The sequence below is a fragment of the Hydra viridissima genome, unplaced genomic scaffold (assembly GCF_058129835.1).
Source record: "Hydra viridissima isolate aposymbiotic clone 2 unplaced genomic scaffold, HvirCarnegie_v1 scaffold_1, whole genome shotgun sequence".
Classification (NCBI taxonomy): domain Eukaryota; kingdom Metazoa; phylum Cnidaria; class Hydrozoa; order Anthoathecata; family Hydridae; genus Hydra; species Hydra viridissima.
The window spans coordinates 32,876,359-32,892,465 of NW_028324300.1; the positions used below are offsets into that span (position 1 = coordinate 32,876,359).

At 28.8% G+C, this 16,107-nt stretch overlaps 3 protein-coding genes across 9 annotated transcripts; all 3 read left to right on the forward strand.

The window, feature by feature from the left end:
- Window positions 1-381: 381 nt before the first annotated feature.
- On the forward strand, window positions 382-784 carry LOC145191997 (EKC/KEOPS complex subunit LAGE3-like). The gene has a single exon (XM_080069131.2). The coding sequence runs from the start codon at window positions 440-442 to the stop codon at window positions 713-715; it is 276 nt and encodes a 91-aa protein (XP_079925257.2). The 5' UTR covers window positions 382-439; the 3' UTR covers window positions 716-784.
- A 465-nt stretch (window positions 785-1,249) lies between these two features.
- Window positions 1,250-9,158, forward strand: LOC145192336 (centrosomal protein of 78 kDa-like). 3 transcript variants are annotated; one of them, XM_090090970.1, is made up of 14 exons: window positions 1,817-2,106; window positions 2,625-2,691; window positions 2,881-2,977; window positions 3,065-3,137; window positions 3,260-3,363; window positions 3,453-3,624; window positions 4,070-4,183; window positions 7,160-7,224; window positions 7,573-7,688; window positions 7,826-7,878; window positions 7,960-8,234; window positions 8,341-8,383; window positions 8,671-8,761; window positions 8,910-9,158. In XM_090090970.1, the coding sequence occupies exons 1-14, from the start codon at window positions 1,872-1,874 to the stop codon at window positions 8,944-8,946; spliced, it is 1,542 nt and encodes a 513-aa protein (XP_089947096.1). In that variant the 5' UTR covers window positions 1,817-1,871; the 3' UTR covers window positions 8,947-9,158. The 3 variants fall into 3 exon arrangements, 2 of the variants coding, with proteins under 2 accessions (XP_089947088.1, XP_089947096.1); XM_090090962.1 differs by having other exon boundaries at window positions 1,250-2,106; window positions 7,826-8,234; XR_016453499.1 differs by lacking the exons at window positions 8,341-8,383; window positions 8,671-8,761; window positions 8,910-9,158 and having other exon boundaries at window positions 7,487-7,688; window positions 7,960-8,138.
- A 51-nt stretch (window positions 9,159-9,209) lies between these two features.
- On the forward strand, window positions 9,210-13,318 carry LOC145192337 (uncharacterized). 5 transcript variants are annotated; one of them, XM_090090986.1, is made up of 9 exons: window positions 9,210-9,398; window positions 9,766-9,871; window positions 9,949-10,017; window positions 10,123-10,187; window positions 10,399-10,501; window positions 10,614-10,741; window positions 10,852-10,947; window positions 11,155-11,307; window positions 12,596-13,318. In XM_090090986.1, exons 1-9 carry the CDS (start codon window positions 9,348-9,350, stop codon window positions 12,818-12,820), a joined length of 996 nt encoding a protein of 331 aa, XP_089947112.1. In that variant the 5' UTR covers window positions 9,210-9,347; the 3' UTR covers window positions 12,821-13,318. The 5 variants fall into 5 exon arrangements, with proteins under 5 accessions (XP_089947112.1, XP_089947130.1, XP_089947114.1 ...); XM_090091004.1 differs by lacking the exon at window positions 12,596-13,318 and having other exon boundaries at window positions 11,087-11,214; XM_090090988.1 differs by lacking the exon at window positions 9,766-9,871 and having other exon boundaries at window positions 9,276-9,398; window positions 12,596-12,940.
- The last annotated feature ends 2,789 nt before the right edge of the window (window positions 13,319-16,107 follow it).

Here is a 16,107-nt window from a genome sequence, read left to right on the forward strand (position 1 = left end):
AATGTTAAATCCCAACCCTTTGATTTTGATTTCTTTTGAAAAAATACTTTTTGTAGCTGTTAAGAACCTTTTAACAGCTATAAAGTTGTAAATAAGTAGTTGGAAAACAAGAGTTTTTACACAGATTGCAATATAATTTTTCGACAAACCCAATTAGTTATATTACATGGATTGTAATATAGTTTTGGTCAATTTATGGATAATTGGATTGTATTATGCAACCTAACTTAATTGCAAAACTTTTCTCGTCGGGTAATTTCACTAAGTAAACGTTTAATAATGTCATCATTGAACAATTCTTCAGATTTAATATTCTTTACTTTACTTGTGTTTTTACTAATTTTACCAATTTAAGAAATAAAATTTTTCTTATAATTTTTTGCTACATTTTTCATTTCTATTTTTAAATGTATTTTTAGAAAAGTAATTTTCAGGATTAATGGACAACTTGTTCGCTTACAATTTGGAGTTAAATGTTCCGTTTCCAACAGAACGTTACGCAGAAATTGCTTATAATACATTGCGCGTTGATAAAGAACCCAATCGAAGTGGGTGTAAAAAAACTATTAGTGTCAACAAGTGCGTTTTGACGATTGCTTTAGAAGCGAAGGAAGCACGAGTACTTCGAATGGCTTCTAACTCTGTTTTTGATCATTTGGCGCTAGTTACTGAAACAATGGATAGATTTGGGCCCCCAGTTTTGTTCGACTCCTAAGAGGACTGTTACTAGAGGACTACTTGCCTATTATGATTAAAAAGATACTTTTTCCTTTTTATGATCGAATTATTCGTTTTAATCTTTATCAACTGATGCCGAAGTATCTATCGTTTTTGTTATCCATTAAAAAGATGCCACACTGATGTTTTGTCAAAATATTCATATTTTAAGCACTAAAAAAAAAATTGTGACGGAAATAACTAAAAATTTTTAATCCGTTTTTTTAAAACGTTAAAATCTGCGGAAAAAACTTCTTGTTATAGTAAGGATATCTGAATTGAAGAAAACCGTCAACTTGGGTGACTTGGCCACTATTGCTGATTTTGTTTCTCTAAATTCTTTTCTTGTTCATTTACCATCAATTGATAAGAAAAAACTAAATTAGGAAATAATTTACTAAAAGAACTGAGCACAATAACAAAAGAAAAAATTCGCAGGAAAACAAAATCGCAAATACTGGCCAAAGTCATCCCAGTTAAATACTATTAAAACAGCAGTTCTATGCTATTTAATCTTATTACTTAAGTAAATCGAAATTTAAGTTTCGAAAAACAACGCTGTTTCACTCAGATCACCCAGTGAACCAAGACTGAACATCGCTGCTACACATAGAAAGTCGATTTAAAAGTTATGTTCAAAATATTATTTTTTGCAGATCTGGCTAGCGAGTGGAAAAGGAATAATTTTAAAAAACATATTAGCTGTTCAAAAAAAAATAGTTTAAAATTAACTTCAACTTATTCTGGTTTAAGACACCTAATAGTGTTCAATTTATTGGAAATAGTATAATAGAAAGTTGGACTTGTGTTAATAACACGGATTGTTCAGGCGCCAATGTTGTAAACAAACATGGTGGGATTTGAAATTAATCGAATCTTCAAATTGTTTAACTTTACATCATAAATAAGTATAAAAAGAGGCATAACAATGTATAGTACGTTCAATTATGAACTTCTATAATAGTTTACATTTTTATTTATGAAAATGGAAGAGTATTTTTTTTTCTAATAGAAAAACTTTTCTGTTTTGCAGTTAAAGAAAAGATTTTTTATTTTTATCTTCATAAAAAAGGTATATAAAATCTCACTTAATCTTCCAGTATTCATTTATATATTTTAAATAGTTTTATAAAATAAATTGAACATAAAAAAAAATGAATCAAAGTCGAAGACAGCAAAAGGAAGATTTTGCATTTGAATATGAAAGGTTGTGTGCACAAGTGAGCTGCTGTCCAAATTTCCATGTTATTGCAAATCTAAAAGAAAATATACTGGAGTTTAATGCAGACAAAATTATTTCAAAAGAATGGGAACCATTATTAGGTGCAATCAAAGTTAATAAGTCTTTAAAAAATATCTCCATTCAAAGCATTAAACAACCTACAGAAGGTATCTTTACACATGTGTATAGTAATATATAACATATTTTATGTACATAAATTTGTATAACAAGAAAATACATTGCAACATAATTTAAAAAATTAGAGCAAGTTTTTTTAGTTTAATACTTCATTAAACTTTAATGTGAAAACTTTTTTTAAATTAGATTCTAATTACTTCAATGAAACATTTAGGAACAAAAAAAAAATTTTTAATTGAGTTCAATTTTAAATTTTGTTACAGAGTAATAAAGAGTTAGGCTAAATAGCTAAACAAGAGAAGTGATCAAAATACTTTAACAAAAATATTTAAAATAAGCAACAATAAACATCAGCTGATGTAGTAGGTTTTTTTAATATTAACCAGTAACCTCTGATATAATGCAAAAAAATTAGTCATAGTTGCTTGGTATAAATTTTTGTAAAAGTAGTTATTAAAAAGTTTGTTTTGTATTTATCTTTTCATGCTTTAAAAATAACTAGTTTTTGTTTTTAAAGTTTTTTTTTTAATGAAATGGTTTTCTTAAGGAAATAAACTGATCAAGAAAAAAGTTGCAGCAGTTCGTTCTAAAGAAATCACTCTAAAGCTGGCCAGGTCTGCTTGATTTATCTATAATGCGGTAGCTTAACAAGGCAAATATCTGAGGTGGAGTGTTAGTAACAACTTAATCTGTATTTTTGTAACTTTTACACTCCACCTTTTATTGATGTTTGCTACCATATAACTCTGACACTGAATAATTGTTTTTAGTATTCAACTTGATTCAGATTGTTTTTGATTTAGAGCTCTAAAAGATTGCCTAGTCAATAGTCTGTGTTTAGAATGCTTGGTTCTTCAAAACATACCATTTCGAGAACAAGATATTTATATTTTAGCAAAGGTCTGTACTTCAAATAAACACTATTATATGTTAAAGTATATAATTTTAAATAATTGACTATTATTATTGAGTATCTTGCCTTAATAGGGTGTTGAAAATTCAAAATCTCTAAAATATTTTTCATTGGAAAAGTCTAAAATTGGTGATAAATTATTTAAAGGTATTTTGATTTTGTTAACAATAAAGTCAAATATTTGTTACTTTTTACCTATTTATTTTCCAATTTTCTTTCTGTTATATAATTTACAATAAGTAATAAGAGAAAACTATTATTTTTTCTAGTTATCTGTAAAAGTATAAAAAATTCACAGAGTTTAACATCAATTAATGTCAGTGGATGTGGCTTGAGCTGGAAGAGTGCTGAAGATGTAGCTTCTCTAATTAAGGTCTATAAAAAATTTTAGAAAAAAATTTTTTATGTTGTACTTTTTTTTTTGTCACTGGTATTGATTTTACTGTATGTGTATATTTTAAGTACCAAGCTACAAACAGATTTGGTGAGGCTTGGCAAGAAAGTTTGCGTTATAGAAAACCCAATTTAGATCAAATGCATGGTTTGCGCAGAATCTCAATGTGTGACAACCACATAACTGATTATGGTGCTAGATTACTAGCTGATGCACTTAAAGATGACTTTTGGTTAAAAGGTTAAAATTTAGAATTAATTTTTTCAGAGTAAGTGTTTTTTATACAAAGCTAGTGATACCAACTAGGTGAAATTCACCTACCTAGTATTGCAATTGTACAATAAATTTAACTGATTATTGCTATTATGTTAATCTACAATAGATTAAAAAATTTGTTTGTTTTCTTGTTTTGACTATGCTAATACAGCAGCAAGACTTTTTTAAAAGTTTTAAAAGTTTTTTTTCACGGTTTAAATTACATATTATTGAATAGTAACAGGTAACTTTTTATTAGATTCTCTTTTTGAATTTAATTACCTAATTTTATTTTATTAATCTAGTTTTTAGACCATAAAATAACTTCTTATCTTGTGACAAATTATTTAGTTAAAATTATATAGAAAAAAAAAACACTGTTGTTATTGTAAAAAAAATGTTTCTTTTTATTACATTAAATTATTTTCAGCTATTGATTTGCAACAGTGTGGAATATCTTCTGAAGGTGCATTGGTTATTCAGGAAGCAATTGCATTTAATAAAACTTTGCTTGTACTGGACTTACGAAGGAACCCACAAATAGGTACACAAATCCATTATGCACTTTTTATGCATTATGGCACTTATCAGAAAAAGATGTAAATTTATACACACACACACACACACACACACACACACACACACACACACACACACACACACACACACACACACACACAAGGGTTGGACAAAATAATGGAAACACCTTCAAATACAAATAAATTTGTTTTAATTACTGGTAGGACCTTTGGCAGTAATTATAAATTGAATATGGCAAGGTATTGACTCATACAAACTTTGAATGTGTTCTAATGGAGTTTTTTTTTGTTCTTCTATAAAAACTGTCCATAGTTCTTTTAGTGATTTTGGTGGTGGATATCGACTTCTTAAATTTTTTTCTAATGTGTACCACAAATGTTCAATAATATTAAGATCAGGCGATTGTGGTGGCCAGATAAGATGAGTTACTTCCTTAGAGTGTTCATCATGCCATTTTAAGATTACTTTAGTGGTGTGAATTGGGGCATTGTCATCCTGGAATATTGTGTTGCCTTCCAAGAACAGTTCTAAAATGATTGGATGGATTTGATCTGATAAAACAGTCAAATAGTTATGAATACTAATTCTGCCATGAAGGGAAACTATTGGGCCAGTTGATTTCCACATTATTGCTCCCTAGATCATCACTGATCCTCCTTTATGTTTTACAGTAAGAAGAATGTAGATGGACATGTAAATAACAATTCATCAGAGAATATTACATTCTTCCACTGCTATGTAGACCAGTTCTGGTTATTTTTACACCACTCTAAAAATGTTTTCTAACGTTTGTTGAGATAGCAGCTCTTCCATAAAATCTGGTATTATGAAGCTCCCAACAACCAGTCTCTGTAGAAACTGGATTTTTGAGATACCTATTAAGTTTGGTAGCAACTTTAAGAGCTGTTGCTTGGGGGTTCTTGGTGACTATTCAAGTTAGAGTATGACGGCCCTTGTCAGAAAGGTTTTTTCCTTCCAGAATTGCACTTTGATGATGATGTTTTACCATACTTTTCAAATGCTGTCATTATTTTCAAGATGTACCTCTTAAAGTATTTAGCATCTGGGCTATTTTGCTCACACTTACTCCTGCCATACAAGTACAAATGGTTTGGCCTCTTTTAAAATTGGATAGGTCTGTCATGTCCAAGCATTTTTATTTTGTTAAACCAATTTTATCTGAAAAAAAAAATTACTTAAAAATATATAAGGTACATTAAAAATAAATGATAAAAATAAAAATAGAATTGTCATTGACTGCTTTACAGACATCAGGTTGGTTGGTTTTATATATGTGTGTAAATATATATATATATATATATATATATATATATATATATATATATATATATATATATATATATATATATATATATATATATATATATATATATATACAGTATTGGACAAAACATTTGCAACCAACATCAGAATTTTGTTGACAAGTGCCATTTTGCAGCAGACAAAACAAGTGCAACTTTTTTGATTTGTTTCATTTTCTTAAGTCTGGTTCGTGTCAACGTCATGGAAGTTTTTTAATAATTAAAGGAAGTTTCCAGAAGCTTCCAGAAGTTTCCAGAAGAAGCATCTGGAAGCATCCAGTAGCATCCAGAAATATTTGTTATTTTTATGACTTCAAGTGCAAAAATGGCTCCCAACAGTCTTGGATTGGAACTAAGAAAGAAAATTATTGGCGATTACGTAAGTGGAATGTCAGTGAATGAAGTGAAAAAATGGACCGTATCAAGACTATGTTCCAAATATCGTTCAACGGGAAATTTGGCAGCAGATAACAAAGGTGGAAGACCGTGTTCCACCACTTCTAGAAAGGATTCTATGATTGTCAGATCTGTCAAGAAGGATCCCTGGATATCATCAGTTAAGATACAAAAGCAATTAGAGCTGCCTGTATCGGACCGAACAATCAATCGACGTGCTGTTGAAGCGGGATTGTTTTCTTGACGCCCTGCAAAGAAACCGCTGATTTCACTAAAAAACCAGAAGAAAAGACTCCTGTTTGCTACATCTCATATTGACTGGAATGTGCAGAAATGGCGAACTGTCCTGTTCAGTGATGAATCGAAGTTCAACATCATTGGGAGCGATGGCATTTGCTGTGTACGTCAACCAGCCGGAAAACACTTAGATTTACGTTACTGCCATAAGACCGTGAAGCATGGTGGAGGCAATGTAATGGTCTGGGGGTGTTTTCTGCTAACGGTCTAGGTCCGATACATCGAAATGATGGAAAAATGGACTGTTTCATGTATAAAAATATCCTGAAAGATGTTATGTTACCTCATGCTAAATGGAATATGCCAATAAAATGGGTTTTTCAGCAAGACAACAATCCGAAACACACTGCAAAAGTAGTCAAGCAGTGGTTTCAAGACAACCACCTATCGGTGATGGATTGGCCGCCTCAATCTGCGGATCTCAACCCTATCGAGAACCTGTGGGAGATCGTCAACTGTAGAATTAATCGTGAAGGTGTTCGTAATAAGGATCAACTGTTTGAACAAATCTAAAAGGCCTGGGCAGCGATTCCACAAGTTTGCATTGATCATCTGATCGAATTTATGCCTCGAAGATGCAAAGCTGTGATCGACAACAAAGGATTCGCCACAAAATATCAATCGCAAAATACAGCTTGGTCAACATTTTGTCGAGTTGCACTTGTTTTGTCCAGAAGGAAATCAACTTTTTTTAATACTTTTGATTAATTTGTTAATTTTTGTGTACAAATAATGAACTTTGTGATGAATAAAACTTGAAGAACATTGTCTCTAAACAGTTACATAGTTATTTCTCTAAATTGAAAAAATGCAGCACTTTTATGTAAAGAAACTAAATTAACATTATTTGGTTGCAAGTGTTTTGTCTAATAATGTATATATATATATATATATATATATATATATATATATATATATATATATATATATATATATATATATATATATATACACAATTTTTTTAGATTATGATTTGTTGCGCTCAATAATTGAACAGGTTATGATAAATGCTCAAGGGGAACATTTAGAGGTATAAAAGAAAACTTTTTAAAACTGCTAAATTTTAATAGAACTAAAAAATTCAAATTTTTTTTTTTTTTTTATGTTTACCTAAAATTGGCCTTTTGATGGTATTATTTTATTCTGTTAGCCTCTTTAATATGAGTATCTTCATTTGGCTATAGCAATTTGATGAATAGTATCTTATCAACACATCTAAAGCCTAGAAGCATGATAAAATGTTATTAGAACAAGGCATCTAAGTCTTTGGTTGATTTTTTTTTTTTATTTAGGTTAGTTGAAAAAAAAATCATACAAAGTTTAGCAGAACTTTATTCACAAAATGAATAAAATGACTTTTTTTTTATCTGTTGTGCAGTACAAATGGTTGAGTGGTAGAACTCATGCTGAAACTAATAAAAGGCAATCTAAGAAGCAATCAAAATACAACATTACAAAATCATTTCAAAACAAAGTGACTAGAAGAGCTTTAAGGTGAAAAACTTTTTCTATTGAAACTAAGTTTAACTTTTTTTTTTTTCATAATCACAATTAAAATTTGAAAGACTTTTTCTAGGAACTTTTCCTATCTTGCTTGATATTATCTAATCAAAATATTTTATTTCACATAGAGACACCAAAAGAATGAATCATCAAGCTTACTATTCTGATACAAAAAGAACAGGTCACCATAATGAGATTCCTGTTAAAAATTGTAAAACACTACCATTTGCATCAATGCCAATTGGTATTCATTCTTATCTAGGTTTTCAAGACAATTCTAGTTCAAAAGATTTTTGGGCTGATCCTGAGTCAATGTCAGCTCAAAAGTGTTTTGAGTTAACAGGTATTGATCAATGTGATCAAAATTTGGGAAATAAAGAAAAAATGATCAGGGAAAAAGTGAAGCTGGAATTTTATAAAGAAAAATGTAGAAAAGAAAAATGCTTGAGGCTCATTGCTGTTGCTAAATCCAAACAATTAGAAGAAGAAAAAAAAAATTTAGAAGAGGAAATTGTTCAGCTCAAGAAACAGCTAGTGGTCTAAAGTTTTCCTATCTTATTATTTCTATTGTTTGTACTTTAATTACATAATAAATGTTTTGTTCTATCTGATATTGTTTTTTTTATTTTGTTTTCTTATGCAGGATGCAAAAGCTATGAAATCTAAAAGTTATTTAGATTTACCAGGTGGGTTTGAAAATCTTAAATATAATGCATGTCCTTTCTTAAAAGACATTTGAATACTTAGTTTTCTTTTTTTAAAATCTGGAAATTTTATTACAAAATAAATTGATTTTTTGTCACCATAATTTAAAAAATCCAATAAAAGCTAAAAGATTAATTAAAAAAATTAATTTGCTGGTGAAATTTAAAAAGATTTTGTGGAATTTATTTATAGTAGTCATATTAGAAAAGATATAATATATTATACCATGGCTTACATGTTCCATGCTATTAATAAATGTCAAATTTAGTGAAAAGTTTGGAAGATGAAAATGTTCTTGAAAGTATTGAAGCTTCCTTTGAGCAATTCCAACATTTCTTAGACATGTTGAAAGAGCTTGGGTAAGAAACTAAATAATTGCATGTGATTGCATTAACTTTTTTTAAATAAGTTCTAATAGCATTTTTATTTTTTAACAATTTGCAATACTTTAGATGATGAAAGGTGTAATGGCTATTGAAATAATTTTAACTATATTTGTTTTTAAAGGCTTGGAGATCTATATTCACAACTGCAAAAGCTTTAAATTAAACAAGATTGATTTTTGGTTGTTGGTTTATGCACTAATTTGAGAATAGTCTGTAGTTATGGTCATTTAAAAAGAACTTTAATAATAGCAAAATATAATCTCCTTTAGATTAAGCTTTATATAAACCTGCTGAGCTTGAAATAATTTTTATTTATTATAGATTTAACTGTTTGTATTTTGTTGTGAATATATTTTTTAACATATTTAAATAGATCTTTTTTTTTTTTCTTCAAGTGGCTGTTGCTTTCCAATATAATGATTTAATTTTTAACTGTTAGAAGAATAAAATATTACATCTATATCACTTATTGATCTCACTGATTATATATAAAGTAAAGAATTCTGGTTTAATATTCTAGAAAATAAAAAAAAATGTTTAGGGGTTTTTAATATTTAACATGGCTGTTGATATTGACAAGTTGATAGAAGAACTTCTTAATCTCAATATGGTAATATTTTACTTTGTTTAGTTCTCTTGCTTTGCTGATTTTCACAAATTTCATTGATTTTGAAGTTTATTTTTTCTAAAATAGGCTGAATATAGGCTTAAGTGCGTCTTTTTTTTCTCCTTATTTGAAAAATTGGTGTATATATATATGTATATATATATATATATACATATATATATATATATATACACCAATATATATATATTTGTGTGTATATACATACATACATACATACATACATACATACATACATACATACATACATACATACATACATACATACATACATACATACATACATACATACATACATACATACATATTCTCAAAGATGGTCGTATGATGCGTTTTGCTTAATTATAAATAGATTGTTGAGAAAGTGGTTTTAGAAAGTAATCATTTGCAGAATTTACTGAAGGTTTCAGATAAACGTATCCAAGCATACACCATTGCCGAAAGACATTCTAAAGAAGGTTTTGACATACTTTCATAATAGCATTATTTTCTACAGATTATTAATTTCATAAAGATATTTTTCAATTTTTTATAGAGATAAAAATTCTTCAAGAAATGATTTCAAAGTATCAAAGTATGCTTACAGATCATGCGAAAATTAAAGGTAAAGCTTCTTGTTGGGTTTTTTCATCATAGAAAATTATGGAACTTTTTAATGTAGAATAGATTTAGTGTTAGAAAAAACAAAAGTAGATTTTTTTCCGAATAGATGAGGCAGTAGTATTGAGAGAAACAGTTAAAGAGTTAAAAGAAAAAGAAAAAAAACTTCATCAGGTTGTTTTTTTTTCTTCCTATCTTCTCTTTCTGATAGTTTGAAAAATTTTTTCGTTTTAAAAAAATTTGCTCAATTTTAAAGTTATATATATTTCTCCCTTTCTGTTTTTTTTTTTTTTTTTTTAAAAAAAAAAAATTTAAGAAAAGTTTTGACTTTTTATATATGCAGTTATTACTTTTTATATATGCAATTATTACATTCAATTACTAGATTCTTCATGAAAACAAGGAAAACTTTGTCTCTCAAATATCTGATTTGAAAAAAAAGCAACTCTTTGAAATTGAAAGTCTGCAAAAGCAAGCTGAACAGATTTGTCAGTGTTTTAATTTTTTTTTTTTTTTTCGTTTTGGTTTTGTTTTATTTTTTAATCCTTTCAAGAAATGTTATTTTTAATAGTTAATAATTTTCTTTTTTTAAATTATCAGCACGCAAAGAAATATCAGTGTATGAGGCAAAATTGAAAAGTCTAAATGATCAAGTGAGCAAGCTTACAAAAGAGCTTACTGAAAATGAAAAGAAATATCAGCTCAATATTGAGAAAGTAAGATCGGAGGTAAATTTGAAGAAAAAAAGTTAACACTTGGTGCATTTAATATAAAAATAAAAGCATGTTTAATACCGTCATACAAATATAAAGTCTTTAAGTATTTTTTTGATATTTAGTATGATACTAAGATCAGCAATCTTCAACAGCGACATCTGGCGCAGATAAACACTTCATCTGTTTCATATCACGCTAGAAATAACATTTTCCGAAAGGTATTTAAGGTTTCTAATTGCTTAAAGATGGTTTTAAAGACTAATGCGTTAGTTTAAAATGTTTTTAAAGGCTTTCTTGAGTGTTAAATCTAGTCTATATTTCAAGATAATCAACAAGGTATTTTGGCAATTTCTTTAGAGAATCAAGAGATTATTTTTCTTTTCTTCTAAAATAATTTTTGGTAAGAAAAACCTCTAATGTTGTAGAAGATGGAGTATCTTCAAACTGAAATGTTGAAAGAAACAGAAGATTTGAAGAAAAAAAATTCTGAATACCAACAAAGACTTGTTGATGCACAGCATCAACAAAAAATTCAGAGCAGACAATCTCAAGATCAAGTTAAACAGTATCAAGATCAGGTTTTTATTTTTAATTGTTTAAAAGTAGCATTTTCAGTTCATCCTGATTAGCAATAACAACGTAGAAATGAATTTTATGTTTCTCTTTGAATGTATTTTTTGGCGTGATTTTTATGAAAAATATTTTTAGCGTCAAATGTCATATTTGATGATCGTTCTAGTATTCTTTTTTTCTGTTAATAGCATGATTGGCCATAGGAAAAATTACTGAGATATACTCCCTAATGTAGGAGCATGATATATGAAGGCGTTGGAGACTGCAAATCAGGTTGAGAAGGGGTAGGGTGGGGGGTTATAAGAAAAAAACTTTGTGCGCAATATTTTCCTTAGAAAGATTTCCGTAAATAAAAATTAGTTATTTCCATCGTAGCATTGAAGATGCACTTTATAATGATATAATTCTAAGTTATAATTATTAGAGAAATGTAAGTTATAACTATTACAGAGAAGTAAGTCATAACAAAGTAAAAGTCGGTAATTTTGACTACAAACAATTAATGAAAGGTAAAGTTTTCACAAACTAAATGTTTGATATAAACAAAAGATCTTGGAAATCTACTGTGAAAATGTTTTAGGAAATACAAAAGCAAAAACCTAGAAATGTCTGGTAAGTTATCAATTGGACGCAACATGAGTGTAATTTTTTTTTAGTTTTCTTGACCATTTCAATAAATTTTCTACTGACCTCGGTTACGTGTGTGATAAGCGAGCACTTGCGTTAAGATTTTAAGGGTATGGAGGAAAGGTATCGAAGCTGATGAGACACCGATGATTGCAGACTACTATTAGTGCATTTCAAAAGACACGAAGCACTCAGTTACTTTCTAAGTTTACTCCAGTTCTCGTAAATGAAATTGTTCTACAGTTGCTTTATGTTACAGTTGCTCTAGACACGAAGCACTTTTTTCTCGCAAATTAAATTGTTTGACAGTTGTTTCATAAAAGTATTTTATGCCTCATTTCTCAATGTCGGAAGTTTTTATAACTAAGCATCATGGTTTTGAGCAATACAATTTAATAAACTTGAAAATTCATTTGCACTTAGCATCATAAGATAAGGGTATATCATAGAATAAAAACTTGATGTGGTTAAAACGGTAACATAAGCAACCAAAAAGTTAGCTTTAAACAACTCTCAAATATTCAGTAAAAGTACATAGTGTAATAAACTCAAAAGTGTCTTTTAATTAAAAATCAGTTGGTGAAAAAAGCTAAATGTGACCAAACAAAATGTTTTAAATCATTAGAGATGGACAGAAATTTTAAAAAATATATATTTCTTTTTAAGGCGCGACAACAAGATAAACTGTTGCGACAATACCAATCAGAAATAAAACGTTTTCAAAATCAGCTTAAAATTGAAGAAGAAAAGAACGGAGTTTTACAGAAGACCATTAAAGATCAACAGTCTACTATAAACGAGTGTAAAGAAAACACATCCAAACGAAAAAAGGCGATGTTTAATCCAAAAAACAACCGTTTAGAAGAAATATCTGAGAATATTAACGTATAAGATATATTAACTTATAAGATATATTAATGTATAAGATATATTAACGTATAAGGTATTAGCGTATAAGATATACTAACGTATAAGAATTTATATTGAAAAGATCTGTTTATTGTTAAAGAATGCGCTCTTTCTTACTTTTAGTGTCAAATTTTCTTTACACGTTGGCTTTTAACTTTAATCACACCATTAAAATTTATGTTTTTAAATTGTTCTTTGTTAATGCAAAAAAAAACAAACGAAGATTCTTCAATCTTCTTTGTCATATAGTTAATTTTTTCTGTCATATCGTTGATCTTGTATTCTTAATCAATTCTTAATCTTTTTTTATCTACTTTTAGGAATATCTTTTTTTATTGGTTTTTAAATGTGCTTTACTTCAATATTTTTAGTAAGTCTTTAACACTTGAATTTGTACTCACAAAAATTAATAGTAAGATTGTAATTAAAATAAAACAGTCAACTTTTCAGAAACGCTAGAAATTAAAAAATACTCATAAATTTATCTTTTTTGTTTGCAACATGTTCTGAAAATTACGACTGCTTAGTTCTTTAACAAACAAAAAATGAGATTTTAATAAAAATTATCCAGGATTTTGAGATCTTCTAAGGCTGACACGCTTTTTAAAATGGAGGGGTAAAGTTTATTTTTAATTCAAAAATTTTTTGTCTTTATAATTTGAGATAAGAATATTGAGAAGACAATCGTTGGATTTATCCATAAAGTTATGCAGCGAACAATTGATTATATCAAAACTAATCTTTGTTCCATAATCACAAAAATTCATTTCTGATGGCTGTTCAAGACTATAAACAGCAAACATTTTTGTAATTTGTATTACCAGGCTGAAGATTTTTCTGTTAGTTGCATCTGGATTTTCTTTGCAACAAGCCATGGCAAATCGTCATGTAATGATATTGGTGGCACAGTATAAAAGGCCTGTTGCCACTGCTAGTTTGCAGAGTCCAACCGCAGGTCAAATACTGTCTGCTGAAACAATCTTTGAATGCTGTCAAAAGTCAATCAGTGGGATCAAGTTTGAATATGTCACTGCTGAAGAAATGAAGTTAACACGAAAAAAAGTGTCCCATAGATTATCAATAGCAACCACTGTTACTGAGACAAGAAGTTTCCATCAATATAAATCTTCATCTACTTCAATCATAAAGATGAAACGGTTATCTAAGGATGATGATTTTGCTCTAATATTTAACTTCCTAAATAAAAGAAAAAAAACAATGTAGTTCAGATTGACAGTTTTACAATATCACAATACCTAGTGTGCAAATATGATGAACTTTACTGGCCTGGTATGGCTTCCAAAATTGGTAAAGAGAATAATGATTTCATGGTTAAAGTTCATGCACCCCAATTTTTCCAGATATATATTATATATTCAAAATGTAAACTTTAAAAAAGCGTAGAGATTTGTTTTGATCATTTTGAAATCAAAAAAAGATAATCAAAAATATGAATTGGGTTATTTTCTCTTTATCATTGGATTCGCTACCCTCAAAAATGGTCAAACAACAATTTTCAGCCAATATCTTCCTCTATCAATTAAATCATTCAGTAAAAGGTACCACTAAAATATCTATAATGTAGAACACGGGCCCAAAAATATTGGCATTTTCAGTCTAAAATTCAAAATGGCATATCTTTATAATGATTCAAGTACCAAAACCGTCTTTTATATTAAAATTGTTTAAAATCTCTTCTTTTATCTGATAAAAATTCCAGCCCATGAGAGTTGGACAACTCCAGGAATTAGTGAAAGTGTAACCCATGGTAAAAAAAAAAAAAAACAGAAATTTTGTCTTCGCCATTTTAAAATCCAAAAAATTTTGCTTGTGTAATTTTGTCTACATATTTGGATTCAGCACCCTCAAAAATGGTTAAGCACTGATTTTCAACTGTTTTTTTCCACTAGAATTTAAATTATTCAAAAAAAAAAGTAATGCTTTAAAATCCATCATGGCAGATGAGAACAAAAAATATTGCATTTTAGGCTAACTTTCAAAACATCATAACTTTTCCTTTAGGATTATTTTGTTCTCACCGCCTTTAAATGTGACAGCAAATTATCAGAACAACAAACACGATTTCCATTAGAAAATTAGCCACTGCTTCAACAACTGCTTTAATTTCTCCAAGTTTAAATCTCATCTACTACAGATCATGTCCTCCTTTCTGATCACAATCCAGCGAATCAATATCAATAAGAATATCAATAGTCCAGCGAATTTAAACTTGGGCATCCAGAAGGCTAAACTTTAGCTCTAAAGAACTTTGGTGTGTGAATTTCGAGAAATTGTTTTGTGAACTTCACTTTCTCAGCTGCACTTTAAATTTCGCACTAGAATATTGCTGGTAGGTCTAATTACCAGAATTATACATGGTCTCATTAAGAAGCTCAACGACCTTGTCCAAAATATCATTTTGGTATGTTTTTGTACTTATTTCTACACACTGAGCACAAAAATGTAGCTTAGTAACCCCTTCATACAAAAGAACCAACTAAACCACCACAGATGATAGATGATAACTTTTTGAATGACTTGAGCCGCCTCTTGAGAGCTTAGTAAATATACAAAATCAGTTTGATCATTACAATTTTCTTCATGTTAAAAGTTTTTTGTAAGAGTTGAATGATACATGTTGTATGGATGTCGTTGAATCAATAGTTTAGTTCTGATCTTCCTCATATTCTTTAGAGATGCAGTAAGTCTAGTGCTTCTTTTATAAAACCCCAGTTCTTAGCCTAAAAATCTCCTCATTACAAAACCAAATCTTTTTTTCATGTTTGTTAAATCCGGTGTTAGTTATCTTCATTGTTTTAAATTTTCTGTCATCCCTTTGGGCAAATATGTCCACAGTATTTATTTTGCTAAATTTGTCAGAAAAAAGCTTTAAAATTCTGCCATTTTAAATGGAAACTAAAAACCAGCATGTTTGCAACCATCAAGTTCAAAAATGCCACTTCTTCACAAATGTTTAAAACAAAAACAATAAAATATTGAAACCAAATTTTCATATTACATAAAGAATATCTTTAACCTACAATTAACTTTACATTTCAGAAAAAAGTATTGAGAAAACAATATACTTAATGCTACTAGAAATAACATCCCACCATTACTTGTATTTCTATGTGCTAAATTTAAGAAATACACGCTGAATGGTGCTCCTCCTAATGCACGAAATTTGGTTGAAAAACCAGTTCTTTTATTAATGGATAATCATGAAATTTATGTGAGCATTTCTATTATTGAGCTAAAAGATGAAGCTT